The 18,431-nt window shown below is 39.7% G+C and overlaps 1 protein-coding gene across 2 annotated transcripts in view; it reads right to left on the bottom strand.

Annotated features, from left to right (window-relative positions):
• Positions 1-8,448: 8,448 nt before the first annotated feature.
• NGLY1 (N-glycanase 1) overlaps positions 8,449-18,431 on the bottom strand; it is a 36,549-nt gene continuing 26,566 nt past the window's right edge. For both annotated transcript variants that reach the window (XM_063128126.1, XM_063128134.1), the window contains exons 7-12: positions 17,894-18,039; positions 17,251-17,361; positions 14,530-14,694; positions 13,032-13,217; positions 10,818-10,995; positions 8,449-9,129 (exon numbers count right to left, since the gene is read on the bottom strand). In XM_063128126.1, coding sequence (XP_062984196.1) covers positions 8,957-9,129; positions 10,818-10,995; positions 13,032-13,217; positions 14,530-14,694; positions 17,251-17,361; positions 17,894-18,039 — 959 coding nt within the window. In that variant the 3' untranslated portion in view covers positions 8,449-8,956. The remainder of the gene's footprint in view (positions 9,130-10,817; positions 10,996-13,031; positions 13,218-14,529; positions 14,695-17,250; positions 17,362-17,893; positions 18,040-18,431) is intronic.

Here is an 18,431-nt window from a genome sequence, read left to right as displayed (position 1 = left end):
TTAGAATGGGTATCAACTGGTATACCAGCCTAGGTTGATGAAAGGCACTTTGTGCCATGGAAGCCTCTTGGGCATGTAAAGTAAAGCTCACTCAGATCTAAAGGACCCCAAAACAACAAAACTGGTCCTTGGGGGGACTTTAACCCCACCCAGAATTGTCAAAACATCTCTTCCTAAAATGACTTGAGTTTATCTGGATTAAATTTTAGTTTATCAGCCTTCATCTTGGCCATTAGTGGTTTTAGCCTACACTGTCTCACCTGATTCAGATGCATAGGTGTGAGCAGCACATTGCATTAGGGTGTGCACCCAGGGATTTTTTTTTTTAAAAAAAGGTGAACATTTATTGAACGACATTATTTTTATTCATTTATTAAACGCTGTAGACACTGACACGTACAGCTTGCCTGACCACGGGAGGGCCATTGCAGGGGTGGGGGAATGAGTTGACACTCCTTAAGCCCCACCATTGGTGGGGCTTTGTGGTGACACTGGCTGGAGGAAAGTCTCACAAGTTGATATTAGCCTTCAGGGGGCCTCCTCCTGGCCTCTTTGAAATGTGGTTCCCAGCAGAGAGGCTCCCAGCCAAGTGATTCCTTTTTGCTCTGGCCTCTGGGAGTATTGGCATGCTGTTGGGGGCAGCGGCAGCAGAGTTGCTGGAGGCCATTTCTACTGCGTCTGGATCCCCCTCTGGATCCCTACTCAATGACCCCATCAATTTGGCGCTCATTGCTTGAGACATTAGGGTGTGCCTGGGAACACTCGGCACACCCCTTGCACACCCCTATGTTCAGATGTAAAGGAGAAATAATTGGAAGCTGTTAGTATACAGATAACACCTCTCTCTAAATCTCCTGAAAATCTCACCTAGCAGTTTCTTGGTTGCCACTGGGGCCAAACTTTAATCCCCCAAACTTTCTGCAATCTGTCCAGCAGGAAGGACCAGAACAATCACAAAGTAGTACTTCCAATCCCCATCTCAGACTATCTAAAGGATACCGTGATTAATAGAATTGAATTGGATGGGCATGCACATCCCTGTACAAGGCTAGCAGGTGTTCCAAATAGCTAGTAGGTGCTATAACTAGAGTTGGCTTGCTGCAGTGACAAAGAGCTAATTTGGGTGTCTTGTAGGGTTGCCAGCCAACCTGATTTGGCCAGAATTTATTTATTTATTGCTTTGAGGACCATTGCCAGAAAAGCAAGGCTCAAGGCTGGATGTTTCCACCTCAGTTCTTTTAGGTGAGTGCTTTTGTGATGAGGCTCCACTCCTGGGCCTACTAAGACAAGTAGGGTAATGCTCCCAAACCAACCAAAAGAGTTGGGTCCCATCCCCTGGCTCCACCACAGGATCAGTTCTTGGCTCAGCCCCGCCTCCTTAACCATGCCCAGTTCCCCTCCCCAAGAGTTAATTTCTAAATAGATGTATTAATCACTCTAAACAGATGCACTAATACCAGGTACATGTAACAATCCTTGATATTCTACCAGCACAGGTTCTGTAGCATTTAAGACTGGATAATGTTCCAATTATGTAGCAAAAGGTAGAAGTGACCCTACAAGCCCCACATGTAAGCCCCAAATCCACAAGCCCCACATGTAACCCCAAATTTTAGCTAAATGACACCTCCAATAGCCTTTTAAAAAAGGTACTAAGGGGCACATCACAACAGGTAATGGGGGGGGGGGCAGACTGACTCTAGTCTCCTTGCAATTTGTTTCCAAAGTCTGTGCACATTTACCTGTAATTGGGTCAAGTTATTTCACCTAATCCTATTTCTAAACTTGGGAATCTGAGCTGACATTATTTTAAACCTCCAAATATCTGGCTTAATTAGTTTCAACATTAGACAATGGATAATCCCTACACTTTCCCAACATATTATATATTATATATAATATAATTATTATTCTGTTACCTCCTATCCTAATGGATCTTTACATAATCTGGACCAGGGGGTTAGCAGTATTCAGAAGCAGCTTCTGGTACAGTTGTGGTTAAAATCCTTCTCAAGGATTTTCAAATAGATGTGTCATCAAGGCTGCAATCCTAAATACACTTACTAGAGAATAAATCCTGTTAAACTCAGAGCAATTTCAGAGCAAATATGTTTGGATTGCACTGATAAAGAAATAGAAACTTGTGTGTGGAATATTTGCTTTATTAAAATCAGTACATGAACATTTCCCATCTAAAGGAAATTCTATAGGATTATCAATATATGGTACACATACACATTGTCCTCACAAAATATTCTGAAGTAGTGTGAGAATCAAAATGAGATAGTATACAATAATGAAGCTTATTGAGAACAATATTCTATTATGGCTACAATTCTATTCCAACTAATCTATTGAACTCAGCAGGACATAGTTCTGAATAAATATGCGTAGGATTGTGCTGTAAATTCAAGTCTAATTAAGCACAATGGGTTGGAATTAGACCGAGTAATAGTCAGGGTAAACCCATTGAAATCAATGGGACTTAAGTTAATTAAACTACAAACCTATACACATTTACGGGAGTAAGTCCCATTGAATTAAATGGGACTTATTTCTGAGCAGACATGCATAGGATAAATACAGTACAGCTTGTAAGGGGTTTATTTACGATTCATTTAAACCTGAAACTACTTGCGTACAACTGTTTCTGTAGAGCAACAGTGGAGAACCTGTGGCTCTCCAGATGTTGTTGGATTCGAAGTCCCATGTCTTATCATTAGCTATTCTGGCTGGTGGTGATGTGAGTTGGAGTCCAACAACATCTGGAAAGTCACAGGTTCCCTAGCTCTGCTGTAGAGGTCAACAGGACCACTCAAAAACATCCTTTTCTCGAGACTGCAGATTTTACACAAATTGTATGTGTATTAGCAGAATATCTTAAGAATAGGATGTCCATCCTTCTAATTGAATTATGTATGCCATCTGGCCTCATATATAATACAAAATGTAGCGTTTCACCTAATGATTCCTCTAACACGCTCATAGCTTTCAGCTTGAGCATGTCCTTCTTCAATCCTTGTCTTGAATGAAATACTCCTTAAACGAGGAAGGTCTACAATATCTCTAGATAAACTGCTCAAGTAATTATCTCTTCACAGATAGTGACCTTAATATTTCAGTCTTAAAGGCATTACTTGGAAATACATTCTGCTGAACTCAATGCAGCTTAATCTATGGGCCGTGTTTCAGATAAGGCTGTAAATATTGTTACACCAAACATGTCACTGTGTCTTCTCTCATAGATGTTTTGCTGCATTTACTTTTTGTATTATCCATGAATGGCTACCATTCGTTTCAAATGGGGAAAAGTATCACACTACACTAGGGGAGAACACCGCAGTGGGGCAGGGCTGGCCCGATACGTTTTGCTGCCCGAGGCAAAGGAGAAGATGGTGCCTCCCCTCCCCACCACCATTCCATGTACAAAAGCCAGCAGTTATATGCTTGTTTGTTTTTTAGATAGTGGCAATAGGATAGCATCCTCCACTGCACCTGAAGGCAGCTGCAGGGAGCGCAGGGCAGGCTGTGTGGCACACATAACTCTGTTCACTCCACACCGCTCAGCAACTGGTGCCTGAGGTGGCTGCCTCTCTCTGCCTAACGGTAGGGCTGGCCCTTACATGACACTGGTTCGCTCAGTCATCTTATTCTTCTTGCTGCTCTGTTGATTTCTAGTAGTGGCTGAAGAAGAGCATGCAAGAAAAAACAAGAACACTGAAGTGGAGAGCCTTACGGAGTAAAATGAGGTGTTGCTTGGTCATTAAAGCCCAAAGAATAAGCCACAAGCACGTTTACAGATTTTATCATCCTCAGAGCCTCAGACAATGCAGGAGTAATGGTCTATCATCATGCAGGGCAAGAGAGCTATGCACGTCAAGTCAGGAGAGGAATGTGATGAGACATGCTCATGAATCCATGGGAATCCAATTCAGGCTGTGGTAATTTTGTGTTACCTAGGCACAAACTCAAGCCCACATTTAATTATGTTCCAGGTTTGCTTTGTCAAACTGGTATTGCAGCTTTCAGACTTATATGTTCCTGTAGTGCTCAACACAGTTCTATATACCAAACCTTTATTTAGCATAGCCTGATTCTTATATTTAATACATGTCTTAATCAAATGTAATATTGGACATTAATTGTGCTGCTGGATGAAGTACTGTCCTTAGCTTGGGCTATTCTAGGAAGTTCCTTCGTCTATGGAAACTGGTGTGATCAACAGAGGCGATTGTGGGCTTTCTTCCAACACTACAGGCATGCCAAGGAAGTGTTGTTCTACAGGTTTATTAAGTATCTCAGAGAATGGCAGGGATGTGCTGATGTGCTTTATTTTGATTAGTATTTCAAAAAACTGAACCTCTGGCCCATATTCAAGTTAGCTACTCATTAACATACAGCACCAATTACCATGCAGATACGTATAATTTTGGTGGCTATTTCAATCATGTTACATACATATTTCTTTAGGAGGCCTGCACAAAGGAAGTATTCTAGTATATTTCCAAAATGGTAGTAACGTTGCAATTAAAAACATAAATATTTTGTAAACACGTTTTCCTTATATTTAATTATTTTGCAATATTGCACCTAGTTACATACTATTAAGTCCTGTTGAAATTAGGTTGTGATTAGCATACTAATTCATGTCTTTAAGAAATTACATTTCTTTCTAGATACATTTAATATATGTACAAAGCCCTAAAACAACTTGGAACCAGGATACCTGACAGAGTGTCTTCTCTCTTACCAACCTGTCTGGTCACTGAGGTCATTGGAGGTCATGCTCCTGGTGATTCTGTGTGGACTTTTGGCCCAATAGGAGTCTACCAGGAGAAGAGCTTTTAGTGTGGTGCCCTTTTTATGGGAACTCCTTGCCCCTGGAGGTCAGGCAGGTGCAAACACGGTGCTGCTTCCAGCACCTCCTGAAAACAGCTTTTTTCCAGGAAGCATTCTTCAACTAACCAGCTGCTGTTTGTTTTAAATTGAACAATTTTAATTTGCTGTTTTAAAACTTCTTTCTTTTTCTTGTTTTATTCCTATGTTCACTGCTCTAGAATCTAATTTAGATATGGAGCAATATATAAATATTGTAAAAAAAATGTAATATACACAGTTTATTTTAATTTATTACATATTACATTTATATCCCTTTTCTCCTCCTTAAGGAACCCAAGGCAGTGTAGACAATACTCCTCCTATTTTATCCTCACAACAATAACCCTGTTAGAGTCTGTGTCTGGCCCAAAGTTGCTCAATGAGCCTCATGACTGAGTGGGGACTAGAACCCAGATCTCCATATACAACACAGCACTGGCTCTCGTTTCTGTAAAGGTTGAGTAGTTTATGGGTAAGAGTGTGGTTTAGTGAGAAATGGCTATAGTATGTACCATTATCAATCTTCTTAACTGGCTTAGTGCTGCATTCTAAGACAAAAGGAACAAAATACAAAAGTGCTTCATATCTTCACACTGATTTAGGGAAATGCTTGTAAATGTTTATTTCATCCCCTGGGTTTTGGCTCTGCTGTTGAAATGATCTAAACACTGGTCATACTTCTCCCAATTAGTCCATCAGATTAGTGATCTAACAGAACAGCCTGTATACTTTGGTATGCTTAATGCATTTCTAATTTCTTAAACAGTGTTAAAGGGCGAAGTCATAGGTTCGTATGAGATTTCCACAAGCAATAGAAGCTTTGTGCTAGCATATAGGTGGGCAACTTTGGGGGTCTGGGAGTCATTTTTGTCCCCCTCACATGGGCCCTGCTCCTGTTGCTATAATTGGCAGCAGCAAAACAACAACACTGATTTGAAAACAAGCTAAAGTTGTCTGTTTTAATCTCCCATGGGGGTTTGCCTGTGAAATTTAGTGGCAAGCCGAGAAGCTTTTTGCTGCTATGGATTTTGATGGCACTGTGGTGGGAGCTGCATGTTGCCCATCCCTGTGCTAGTGGAATGGCACCACTGGATACAATCCCTAATAGCTGAGGAACAGAAAAATCAGATCCACAGGCAAGAGATGTGGAATACCTACGCAGTTTAGAGACATCGCCAGTGGAACATTCAGCAGTCCTATAATGACTTTTTAAAGTGATCCCTTAGCCTAGCTCATATATGAACAATTATACAAACTGGTCGTTTACATTAACTTTTCTGGAGATGATTTCACAAGATGGATGGTAGACTTCTCTCACATCTTGCCTACAAATTGCAGAAGAGTTGTGTGACATTTGGAAGTGGCTGTGGCAAAATGTGTGTTATATAACCAGTACTAATCTTTAAGTTTTTTTAATAAATTATTTAGATAGTACTTAACCCAAGGACGTTTCAATCGTATTTACAGAACTGTAAATACTCTCTGCTGGAGATGTAATAGTCAGAATGCAGACCTACTTCATATCTTTTGATCCTGTCCTAAAATTCAGACATTCTGGCAAGAAATAATAGAACTTGATTTGAGACTACCGCAAGAGCCACTAGTATTACTGTTTGGATATGTTAAAGATCTGGTCTTAGCTGACAATGTGGAAATGGTTCAATATTTGCTATAAGTACCTCAGTTAACAATATCCTTTAATTAGAAAAAAGCATAAGCTCTGACCTCAGATGAATGGTTGATTAAAACATGGGATGTAGTATTTATGGTAAAAACTACAAACCTGGTCAGAGTAAGGGAGGGCAGATAGTTATATGTTTCTTTTGATGAAAATTGATCTTTTTTATTATGTACTGGTCGAATAAAGTGTAAGAGAGTGCTAATCCACATATCCTATTAGGGATATTATGAGGTTGTATGGACTGCATTTTATATCTGGTGTTTTACCTCTTTTGAATAGCTTTCTTCACTATATATATCCCATATATTATACTACTGATTCTATCTAATGCAGTATTTTGGTATGATTTGGGAATGTATGGGCCCCACTAGAACTATTCTCCTTGATTTTAGGATTGGATCTGGGGACATGAATAACTTTGATTGGAGAACTCTTCTGCATGTAATCTTTTAGTATCACTGCTTCTCCTTCATTGTCCATAACTCTAATCAAAGTTACACACAAAAGCTCATGCCACAATAAATGGGCTAGTCTTTAATTAACCATCAGGCTGTCATTTTTCACTGCCTACTAACTTCTTATGGATGGTCACCACAAGACTCTGTTGTTGTTTTTCCTGCACCAGACTAACAAGGCTACCCCTCTAAATTTTTATTTGAGGGCAGTAGGTTGAAATCTTGCCTGTGGTGAGATTATCATTTGAATTAATTGTTGTATAAATGCATTCTATGTTTCTTAATATTTATCAACATGATTTTTATACTGTATAATTTTAAACTCATATTTGAATCAAAATGATGAATGTAGTGTAAAGGCACAAATCCATGGAATAAATCTTGACTAACTTAAGTCACATTGATTTCAGTGGGACAAGCATGACTACATCTATCGGGATCAAGGCCACGACATTTCCAGAACTTCCAAGTATGCACTGAAACCAGGACAAAAAATTCAGCAGCAAATTAAACTTTGCAAAAGAAAGAAAATATTGAATGCAGCATTCTTCATCACCACATTCTGGTGCAATCCCCATTCATTTTGGTAGGGTAGGCATAAAAGCAATATTCAGCAGATTAGCCTTCCTCAACCTGGCACCCTCCAGATGTGTTGGACTACAACCCCCATTATTCTGACACACCATGCCAATCTGGTTGTGAATGATGGGAGTTGCAGTCCAACACAACTGGAGGGCAGTAGATTATGCCATAATGCATTTTTAACAAGTACAAGCATCCAGTATTTTGGGGCGGGTGAGGAACTCTGATATGTACAACAAGGGCCATCTCAAGAGTTTCTGCAATAATTCCAATGGAGAGCTAAATCTGTGTGCATTCCTAGATTTCCTTGGGACAACTACTTCCATAATGTCATAGGCATCACTATACAGATATAGATATATGCACCTGGGGGTCCAGAATGGGTCAAAATTCTGCTTTGCATGTATCAAGCTGACCCAAGACAATAGCTCTTGAGTGACTACAACCAACATAAAAGAAGTAGTTTTATAAAAAATAGTGGGTAAATCCAAATGTATACAGTACAAATTATGCATAATAAAATTAAGATATTTTGTGTATCAAAACTATACTTTTAGGTAACTTCAGATATCTTTTTATATCACAAGCCGTGACAGGATTTTAGGAACACCGTAAATTTATTTTTTTCATTACCAACCTCCAAAATATTTAATTCTGGATCAGAAAATGTATTTTTAATTTGGGAAAATTTAAGGAGGACATAGCAGACATCAAAATTAACTATTTTGTCAACACAGTTTCATTTTAAATAGCTTAATAAATTTAACCAGAAATGACATCAGGGGCTAGTAAACATTCAGCAGTTCCATAATCTTACTTTAATATTATGAATGAAATAAATTGCAAACAGAAAGCTCAAACATCACATGAGGTTGTATTTTTTAAAACAATCAAATCCCAAAATCCAAAGTTAAAAGAAGTTAAACTCTTCATTCAATTTTTTTTAAAAAAACCCTCTTCGTCAAAGATGAAACATTAGAAAATATGAATTCTAACTTTAAATGACATGCAGCCCAAGTCTAGACATGGTTACTCAGAAGTAAATTCTACTTTGTTCAATGGAGTTTACTCTCAAGTATGTGTTCATGGGATTGCAGCTGACATTTGTCTTGCATTTTGAATGCAAAACATTGCATCTTTTTTCCCCTTTGGTGCACATTTTCGAGGAAACATTTACAAGATTCCAGGATTTCTTTATTTTTCACATTAACAAATTCTGTATCTTCTCAGTAGTAATATGAAAAACACAAAGGTTGGGGCAAGAACTTCTAACAACCAGTTCATACACTCTTTTAATTATTTTGTGCCAGAAAGCCTTGGTTGATACAGATGTCTTCTTTGAATATCTGTTGAGAGATATTCAAAGCTCACCGAATTGTATAATGATCTCAAAGCAATCCTCGACCTCTTTTAAACTTTGCCTAAATAGCTGTGTCTGTTGCCATGCAATATCACCATCACCTCCACTTAGTTCAGCTTCCAAGATAACATCTGTTACGTTGGAAATACCAGGATAAGTGTGAAGGCTTTTATCTATTGGAGAGGAAAACAAAACAAAATTTGTTAAAAAAAATGCAGCAATGTATGTTAAAAAAAAAAGAGTAATATAAAATATAAATTTAAGAAGAAAGCTGTTGAAAAACACCACAAACTATTTATTGTTCCATAATAGCAGTTGTTTGGATCCTTGTCAGAATTTATTTACAATTCACAAAAGTGGAGAAGACTTACCGGCTCCATGAAAAATCCTAGAAACATGGAAGTCAATTAGGAATTTATGATGCTTGTTCTAATGGACAGCCCAGACAACAAGCTTCTTGAGTATTTCTACTTTAACTGATTTAGGCTCTCTCTTCTCTTGAGTTTTTCTCTGGGCCACAGGCAAATGTGAGATACATTTGATCTGCATTGCAAACATCTGGGAATGGGTGTTTATGCAGTATTACTGTGCTAAAAAGTTGTTCCAGATTGAAGATGGGTTAGATTAGCCCTCACAGTCTCCATGACAGGAAGTAATTTAGAAAATGCAAAACATTCACATTTAAAAGAAGAGGATTGTGCTGAATTAGTGTGCAACCATGCAAAAGATTTAAGAGGAAAAATGAGCATTATGAAAGCCAAACAAAGTCCACATATCCTTAGGGACAGGCATGTTGCTGCACTACAAAGTAGAGTAGGGGGTTGGAAGGGAGGAAGAGAGGGTCAAAGAAGATTCTAAGGTGGGGGAAGCTGTGCTTCACATGCACTCTTTGGGGAAAACGACAGAAAACTGATTTGTTCATTCAACAGCCAGAGTTATCCCTGATGTTCTGCCAATGGTAGGAGGTTAAATCAGGGGCCCTTGCTCTCCTGCCTCAGAATAATCCGATGTATGCAGCCAGAATCAAGATGCACTTCTAATAAGGAGAGCAAATGACCAGACACAAGCAACAACATGAACCAGAATACAAGAGAGAGGAATGAGACAGCCTGTAAGAGAGACCTGATCCAAGTCCACCTTGCACTTAATGGGACTAAATCAGCTAAAGGCACAATCCAATGCATGTTTAGACAGAAAAAAAGTCTATCAATTCCCAGCATGCTGGCTGGGGAATGTCGGGAATTGTAGGACTCTTTTCTGTCCAAACATGCACAGGATTGTGCCCTAAAAGGTTAATCATTTCGCTTGGATCAGTACAGAATTACACTGTTTTGACAGTTCTGTCAACCATATACAACAAGCAAGTTCAGAGTTGCGTACATCCCCTTTTCATTCAATAAACTCTAGAGAACAGTCCAATCCTATGTACATTTATTCAAAAGTACGTTCTATTACATTCAATGGGATTTACTCCCTAGTAAATGTGTCTAGAATTGCAGCCTTAGAATGCAATTATATGCACATATACCTAAAAGTAATCCTCAGTGACCTCAGTAAGCCTTTACTTCTGAATAAGCATGCATAGGATTATATTGTAAGTCTGGAAAACATGAAGTGCAAGTTCAGCCACTGACTTGTTGGGTGACCCTTGGACCTAGCCATTATCACTCAGTCTCGATTTTGTAAAATGGAACTACATTGCCACAATGCAATGTAATTTGTGACATGGCTTTGTGAGGATGAATAAAATAAGCATTTATTGTTAAACTTATATAAATCTTAATTTTTTTTAAAAAAAAATGTTCTTACTTCGTTTGCAGGTGCATACTTTAAAATATACATATATACATTTCACACTTGCCTGCATTTACATCAACTACAGTGTCTCCAGAGTGCAGCATCCACTTTATCCTTCCATTCTGAAATGTCTGACTGCTTGTTCTGACTGAAATGTTTTCTATTTTTAGACCAACTGAGCCACACTCAAACTTCCAGGATATGTAACCAGACAATGATCCTTCTTTTCGGGCTAAATAAACCTAGTTAGAAACAAAAAAAAAATGTGAATATGAAACATCGAATTGCTTATTAAATCTGCAATGAGGTTGGATTAATTAATGCTGCTGTCATATGCACACTTATTTGGAAGTAAGCCCATTCAACTTAGTGGGCCTTACTTCTGGGTAAACATGCATAGGATCAGGGTATATGCCTCACTGAGTTCAGTGAGATTAACAGCACAATACATGTTTACTCAAAAGCAAGTCCCACTAACTTCAGGGGGGTTTTACTCCTAGGAAATTGTATAGGATTGCATGCAAAGGATTGCACTGTTAAGCAATGGCAGCCTAAACTGCAATAGTAAGCATGTTAACTCAGATGTACATCCCACTGAGTTCAATGAACCTAACTCCTTAGTAAGTGTATTTAGGATTATAGCCTAAGAGAGCAATCCTATGCTTTCAATGAAGCGCTCCAAGATCGGAGTGCTCCGTTCTCTCCTCTGCTCTCTCAGCTCTTGTGAGCAGGGTGGAAGTCAAAAGGGAGGTGGGACTTTCTGTATGTTTCATTCCCTCCCATTGCCAGTACTGGGAATGAAACATTTAGGAGTGCATCTGAACGTTTCCTGGGGACATGGATAGGAGCTGGAAAGGCTTGATATACCCTCCCAGCCCACTGGAACCCCCACCCCCCATTGCCCCAACATGCCCAATTCTGACTTTGTAGAGGGAGCCATCACAGAAACTTCTGAGATGGCTGGGTGGAGCCAAAATGAGGGCTCTGACATCAGGAAAACCTGTCTGAGTTCAGAGCTCTGCCTATGACCTTGGAGGGTTTTTTCCACACAATCTTATGGCCCCTGGGACATTGCGTAAGGACCACAGCATTCTTTTTTAAGGCTCAATGGGACTGAGTTTGGCAATTACTGAAAATATATTCTATACATAATCATGCTTTGCAGAATTCTCATAACTTATCCTGATTTTACAATGGAATTCATTTGCTGACAATTTAAATGGACCAGTTAAATATCTTTTTGGTGTCAGCTTATTTTGTCAAAATTTAGTTTTACAAAGTAATTTAGCTATGCAGAGAACCACAAATAAAGCTGCAAACATAAAAATACTGTACCTGATTCCAGGCATGCAGAAATGGGGTGTATATATGCTGCTATGCATACAGATCTACAGGTGCATATCCATCAGATATAATTTTGGCACAATCAACTCTGACAATGCTGATCACCAATTGGGAGTGAAATGGGTGAAGAACTGGGGTGGGATTTAGTAGTTGGCACTGCCAGATTTGATAAAGAGGTCTCATTTGCACAAGTGGGCCTAATCCCGCATGGGAGTGTGCATGAAGCTTCTGAAACCAGATGCAGTGATATTTCAAGGGGTATTGCATGCACAGTGCCCAATCAGGTCATCCATTTCAGTTATCTTTTCCTGTTTATGCTGACTGCCAAAAAAAAAAGCTTTCTTCTTCGGGTTGTAATCTGCCAGTCTCCTTTCTTTAGGTTTGGAGTGCATGTTCCAATTGTTACTTCATTCCTTTACAAATGGAAATGGGCTTGGGTAGGAGCTTCATTAATGCAAGGTGACTGACATACTTTGGCTCTTTGCAGATGGGGAAGTAACATTAAGAATAAGGAAATTCTACCTTTTGTGCAATAAAGAGAGAAGATATAACATAAAAATACTCTTCTGTAGAGCTGAAAAAATTAATTCTCTGGATAGGCAGCATTTTTATTATAGGTTGCTTTTGTATGAGTCCACCTTTGAAAAGGAAATGCCAGGCTTAAGGTTTAATATCTGAAGCAGATATTGGTTATCTGTAGCCAACTCTACTATCCTGTCTCAAAATGTAAGCTGCCTGCATTCTCAGCCACTTTGGTCAGCTGGCAATCTTATCTGAAGCTGGACATTAATATTTACCAACTCAAGCTGAACACACTAAAACACACAGAAGTATTGAGGCAAAAATCTAACTTTGCAACTTGAGGTTTCCCAGTGATGCTTACACTGCTAATGAAGAAGTGTCACAGAATAACTTTCCTTGGAATGATACTCACCATTTTCCAGTCCGATTCAACCTTTCTCCACATAGAGTCCATCTTCCACACACCTTTCTCCCAGCCATTAATCTTTTCATTACTATTGGATAGTCGTGTGTAACAATCTTCCACTATATTGTATCTGAGGTGGAGAAGCTTAGAGGCTTTCTCTTTTCCAGTGGGAATAAAAATAACTTCTTTATTCTAAATAAGCAAACCCAAAACTGCAAATTAGGTTTTCATCAGATCTTTAATTAACGTTGCTAATGATATATAATAAATATCTGCCGTGTGTGTGTGTGTGAGAGAGAGAAAGTGAATTCTAAAGCAATTGGTCAGAATAGGAATAGTATCTCTGAAGACAGTTCTTCCCTTCCAGAACTGTCATATGTAGTAACTATTCCTCAAGATCATTAAGTAACTATATAAACTAATTAGTACCCAAGTGCTTTTTTAAACCCTGTGCCTTCTGTTTTTATTTCCAGACTGTAAGCAATTACTTTAAACTGCAAACCAGCTTGAGTGCTTTGGCAAAAAACATTATATAAATGTAATAAATACCAATACATAACAGATTCAAATTCCTCTGGATAGTGACTATCTTAGTTCTATGTTCTGTCAGCACCCAATGCTAAATAAATAGCACAATGGAGAACACAACATTACCAAGGATGAACTTGCCTGCCTTACGTTAGCTTTATTATGTCTGAAGAGTGAAGGGTGGGGAATGACATAAGAAGAAAACAGATGTACACATGTACACATCTTGATATTAGTCCTGAGAAAGTGAGTCTCACTCAAGCATCACTAGAACCAATGACTTTATACTCTGCTCTACAATGATTGAATTCCATCATTACCTGAAAAACCATATAATCTGCATAAGTTTTTTTTTCTAAGGAGAGCTCATATCCTATACATTCCAACAAATGCTTTCTGCAATTTTACATGATTGGTATAAAAATGTGCTTGCAACTTGTCTTTGGACACATGGCGGTGAGGTGTCAAATATTCATCACTGCATGTTTCATTCTGGTATCTCCTAAAATTAATGGAATCAGTTTTTACACCAGTTCCTGTCAGACCAAGAACACGAGTCAAAGTAGTAGAAGTGAGAATTGCTTTGGCCACTGAAAACATGGAGATTACTTGCTGTAGCAACATTTTGATTTGCATGTAGTGGAGATTGTAATTTGGAACTTTGGGGACAAATTTTGTGGTGAATTACTACTGTGGATCTTTACAAGTTATCTGCTAAGTTTTTGATGGCTTGCATCTCTTTCCCCTTTAACTGATTTATTTTGGTCCTTCTAGATTTTGGATAATGGCTAAAACAAATTTTAGAAAGCCTTTCCTATGACCACTACTATATTGAATTCAATAGGAGATATTAGCTGTGAATAATGTCAACAGGATTTAAGCATGTTTTCAGTTTATCTGAACTGGGACCCTAAAGTCAATAAGCCACAATTGGACCATAAACTAAGAATTCTAAAATAATTACTAATAGATGTACCTCTAAATCAATTTCACCTCTGGCAACTCGCCAAGCCATTGATCCAGATATCCTTCCACCAAGTTCCCCGGGCTTAGGAGTTTTAGGAGAAATGAACTCAACAAGCTCCACAATGATTCTCTCTAAGAGCTCTCTTTTTCTTCCTTCAGTCAAAGATTGCTGTCTCTGTGATTAGAGAAATCAGTGGCAAAAATAAAATTATAGCACCAACCTATACATGTTTCCTCAAAAGTAAATCCCATTGAGTTCAATGGGGCTGACTCCCAGAAAACTAGGCATAGGATATGTAATATAAAAATATATAAATGATGACCATTAATTTTATTAAGATCTCTTTAAGTATCAGTTTGATTTAATCAGAATCCATACACAATTCTGTGAACATTAATTAATATACAGTTTAAATATGAAGGCAAAAGGAAAGCAGTTTGGGAAACTTTTCACACTAGATTGGATCCAGACATAATAATGCTTAGAGTAGACCCTCTGAAATCAACGGAGCAAGTAAGTCATGGCTAACTTAAGTCCATTGATTTTTATTTTAAACATAATTAACAGTATGGTCTTATACGTGTCTGCTCAGATACAAGTCTCATTGAATTCAACAGGATTTACTTCCAGGTATTACAGCCTAAATCTGGTCCCAGCCCACTACATTTGACCAGTATTAAAAGTTCATAGTTTACTTGGAAATTCACTTTTAGATTTACAGTGTTTGTAAATTGTACTCCAAGAGGGAATCTACACGTCGTACTGAAGGCGCTTGCGTGCGCCTCCAGTGCATCCTCAAAACGATGGTGTAGACGGAGAAAGAAGAGGCGGAGGAAGAGGCGGTGGAGGCTGCCGCCTCCCCGCTGGCCTCCTGCTGCCGGGGTAAGAGCCACCCGGGTCGGAGAGCTCGGCTTCCGCTTCCGCCAAGCTCTCCGACCTGGGTGGCTCTTACCCCGGCAGCAGGAGGCCAGTGGGGAGGCGGTGGCGGCGACAAGGACGCGGCCGGTTCCCCAGCTGCCTCCTCCACCGCCTCTTCCTCCATCTCTTCTTTCTCCGTCTACACCATCGTTTTGAGGACGCACTGGAGGCGCACGCAAGCGCCTTCAGTACGACGTGTAGATTCCCTCCCCGTCACTGGTTTTTGCTTAATTCTAACCCCCTTTTTATTCATAGTCTTAAGAAAAACAAATAAAATAAGCAGGCTGGTTAGATCAGTTATTTTGTTCCACATGACTGAATGTCCTGGTAGTATCAGTCTTGATATGGTGATTAACCCAATGCATAATCATTTGGTACTTGAAAAAGTTAGATTCCCAGTGATGGATGCTTTTGCCTACATAGCATTGCATAAATCTCCATGTTTTTCACAGGAAGCTCTGAATTGAACTAGATCAGCAACAACTCAAACTAAATCATGCGAGCCTACAACAAATTATCCATGTAAAGAACACCACAGGTTGGATCCAAGCTATGCCTTCTGATGACAAAAGGGCTCGCTCACAGAAGGTGTCTTTGCCCATGTTTTGGAGATCCCTCCTCCCTCATAACATTTTTAGAGGGCTGCTATGAGGAGGAGGGGGCGGAGAAGCCAGTCCAGTTGCATGTGGCAAAACCTGGATTCAACTCATTGTTTCTTTGTTATATTCAGTACTTTGGAAAGGGAGAAAAAATATTGTTCTTTTATGGACCTTGCATCTGATTTTGTTGTTGTTGACAAACTTAAAAAACAAACAACCTATTTATTTTATGGAGACAGTCAGGGGCTAGCAGAAGCACTCAGCATCCTTAGGCAGCTACCAGGACTCTAGTGCCCATTTGCACTGATGCCTGCCTGCCCTGCGTTAGTGACTCCATCCACCTGTGTCCCTTCATAGGCTTACTGAGCGGTAGTGACAGGCCAACGTGAAGTGCCATTTTCACATTCCCATAATGCCCCAGAGCAGCCTTCCCAAACCTGGTTCCCTCCAGATGTGTGGAACTGCAATCCCCATAATTCCCAGCTGGCAGGGCACTATGGGAGTTGCAGCCCAACGCATCTGGAGGGCACCAGATTGGCAAAGGCTGCCCAGAGTGATACTATGTCAGAGCATTGGGGGAATATCAAACCGGCAAGCTGCTCACAGTGCTGCTGCCAGTAAGCCTGCCAGGGGGGGTGGGGGGGAACATGACCAAGGACCACCTCACACCTGGTTATGGCCTTGGAAATACATTAATAAAAACCAAGAAAATGTGGAAGTTTTATAACAGTGGCGTATAACACCTTTTGGCAAATGTACCGCTAGTCAAGACCAAAATTAGAGATAGCACTACTCCAGCATGTGCAACAATACATATTCAGAACTTCAAGGTAGTTTAATCTACTGAAGTACGGTAGAAGGCCCCAGCCTATTCAAAGTGCAGACCAGATTCTATGGTCATAGCCAGGCCCACAGGCCCTCCTGCTCTTGTGCTGGAGGGTGATCACTCATACTTTATAAGTATTCTCGTATGACAAGGTCCAGTGTTGTGAGTTTGTTTCTTTGCAATGGTCTTCAAATTTCTATAAAAGTTGTTTTGCTGGGGACAGGGGAGAAAATCTACATCTTATGTATTCTTTATCGTGATAAAGTTTGTCTCCTTCAGTGATAACTGTAAACTGCAACACATCTCATTCACAATCTCCAATCCAAGGGCAGCTTGGTTTCCATACTTGTGTAATTTTAACCTATCAGCTAAGATAAAGTGACATACCGCTTTGTTAAGATTATTGATAGCTTCTCGTAGCACTGCTTCTTTGACCTGGGTCCTTCTAGAAAGCAGTTCTTCATGTTTGCAAGAGTAGCGCCATGTGACATCAACAACCTGAAATGCATGAATTGCAAAAGGATGATGATGATGATGATGATGATGATAATGATAGTAAGCATGAAGTACTGTATATGGTAGCTTGAGTTTCAAGCATTTTACCATTGGAATAATAATAATTATAGAATTATTATAGATTTGCCAGGGATCTATCAAATTTCTTTGCAATAGTAACCAATTAATCAATATTAAAAGCAGGGGTGCAGGATGTCTTTCAGCCCAAGGGCCAAATTCAATTTCTGAGGCGTTCTCAGCGGCCATATTCAAGTAGAGGGTGGAGCAAAGGCAAATGGGCCGGCGGCAAAATACAAAACCCAGCCTATTTTAGCTTAAAGCTCTTACAGCCAGTAACTAAGCTTTAGGCGAGACATTTCAATCTTTTGAATGGGGAAAGAACTGCACAAAAGCTACTAAACCACCAAAAGATTAGTGGCTGGGGGAGAGTGGGGTACCATGTGGGGATCTCTGGAGGGCTGGATTTGAGGTTCTACACCCCTGGTTTAAAAGTTTTTTGTCTATATTTCCCTACCTCATCTTTAGAGAAAGCAATAATGTAGGAGAGTTTTTTGCCCCATCCAATTTCATACAGAAGAGGTTTATCACAAACATTTTCACAAGGGTCGCAGTGAAGCCATCTCTGTTGGGATGAAGAATAAACTTCGGTCCACACATGATCTGTGGGAGAAAAATGCTAAAGGATAGCAACCGATATTGGAAATGAATCCCTTTCATTTTAGGAAGCTGAACTCTTCAAACTCTAAAGCAGGGCTAAACAATGCGTGGCCCTTGCTGCTCCCCAAATTCATGGATTCTTTTGTGTGAGGGGGGGGGGAAATGGCATCCATAGCAACTATGGAGGTTCCACATCACATCTGGATTACTGCAAGGTGCTCTACATAGAGCTGTTTTTGAAAAGTGCTCGGAAACTATAATCGGTTCAGAATGTGGCAACCAGGCTGCTTGCAGGAGGGGCAACATACAACTCCCATGTTGGAGAGTGGCTATGGCCTCCTTTTTATTTCTGGCTCACGACTGAGAGCCAGCGTAGTGTAGTGGTTAGATGATAA

This window comes from Elgaria multicarinata, chromosome 1, assembly GCF_023053635.1.
Source record: "Elgaria multicarinata webbii isolate HBS135686 ecotype San Diego chromosome 1, rElgMul1.1.pri, whole genome shotgun sequence".
Taxonomy (NCBI): Eukaryota; Metazoa; Chordata; class Lepidosauria; order Squamata; family Anguidae; genus Elgaria; species Elgaria multicarinata.
The sequence above is the reverse complement of the archived record's forward strand: the minus strand, read 5'-3'. Positions and strand labels throughout refer to the sequence as shown.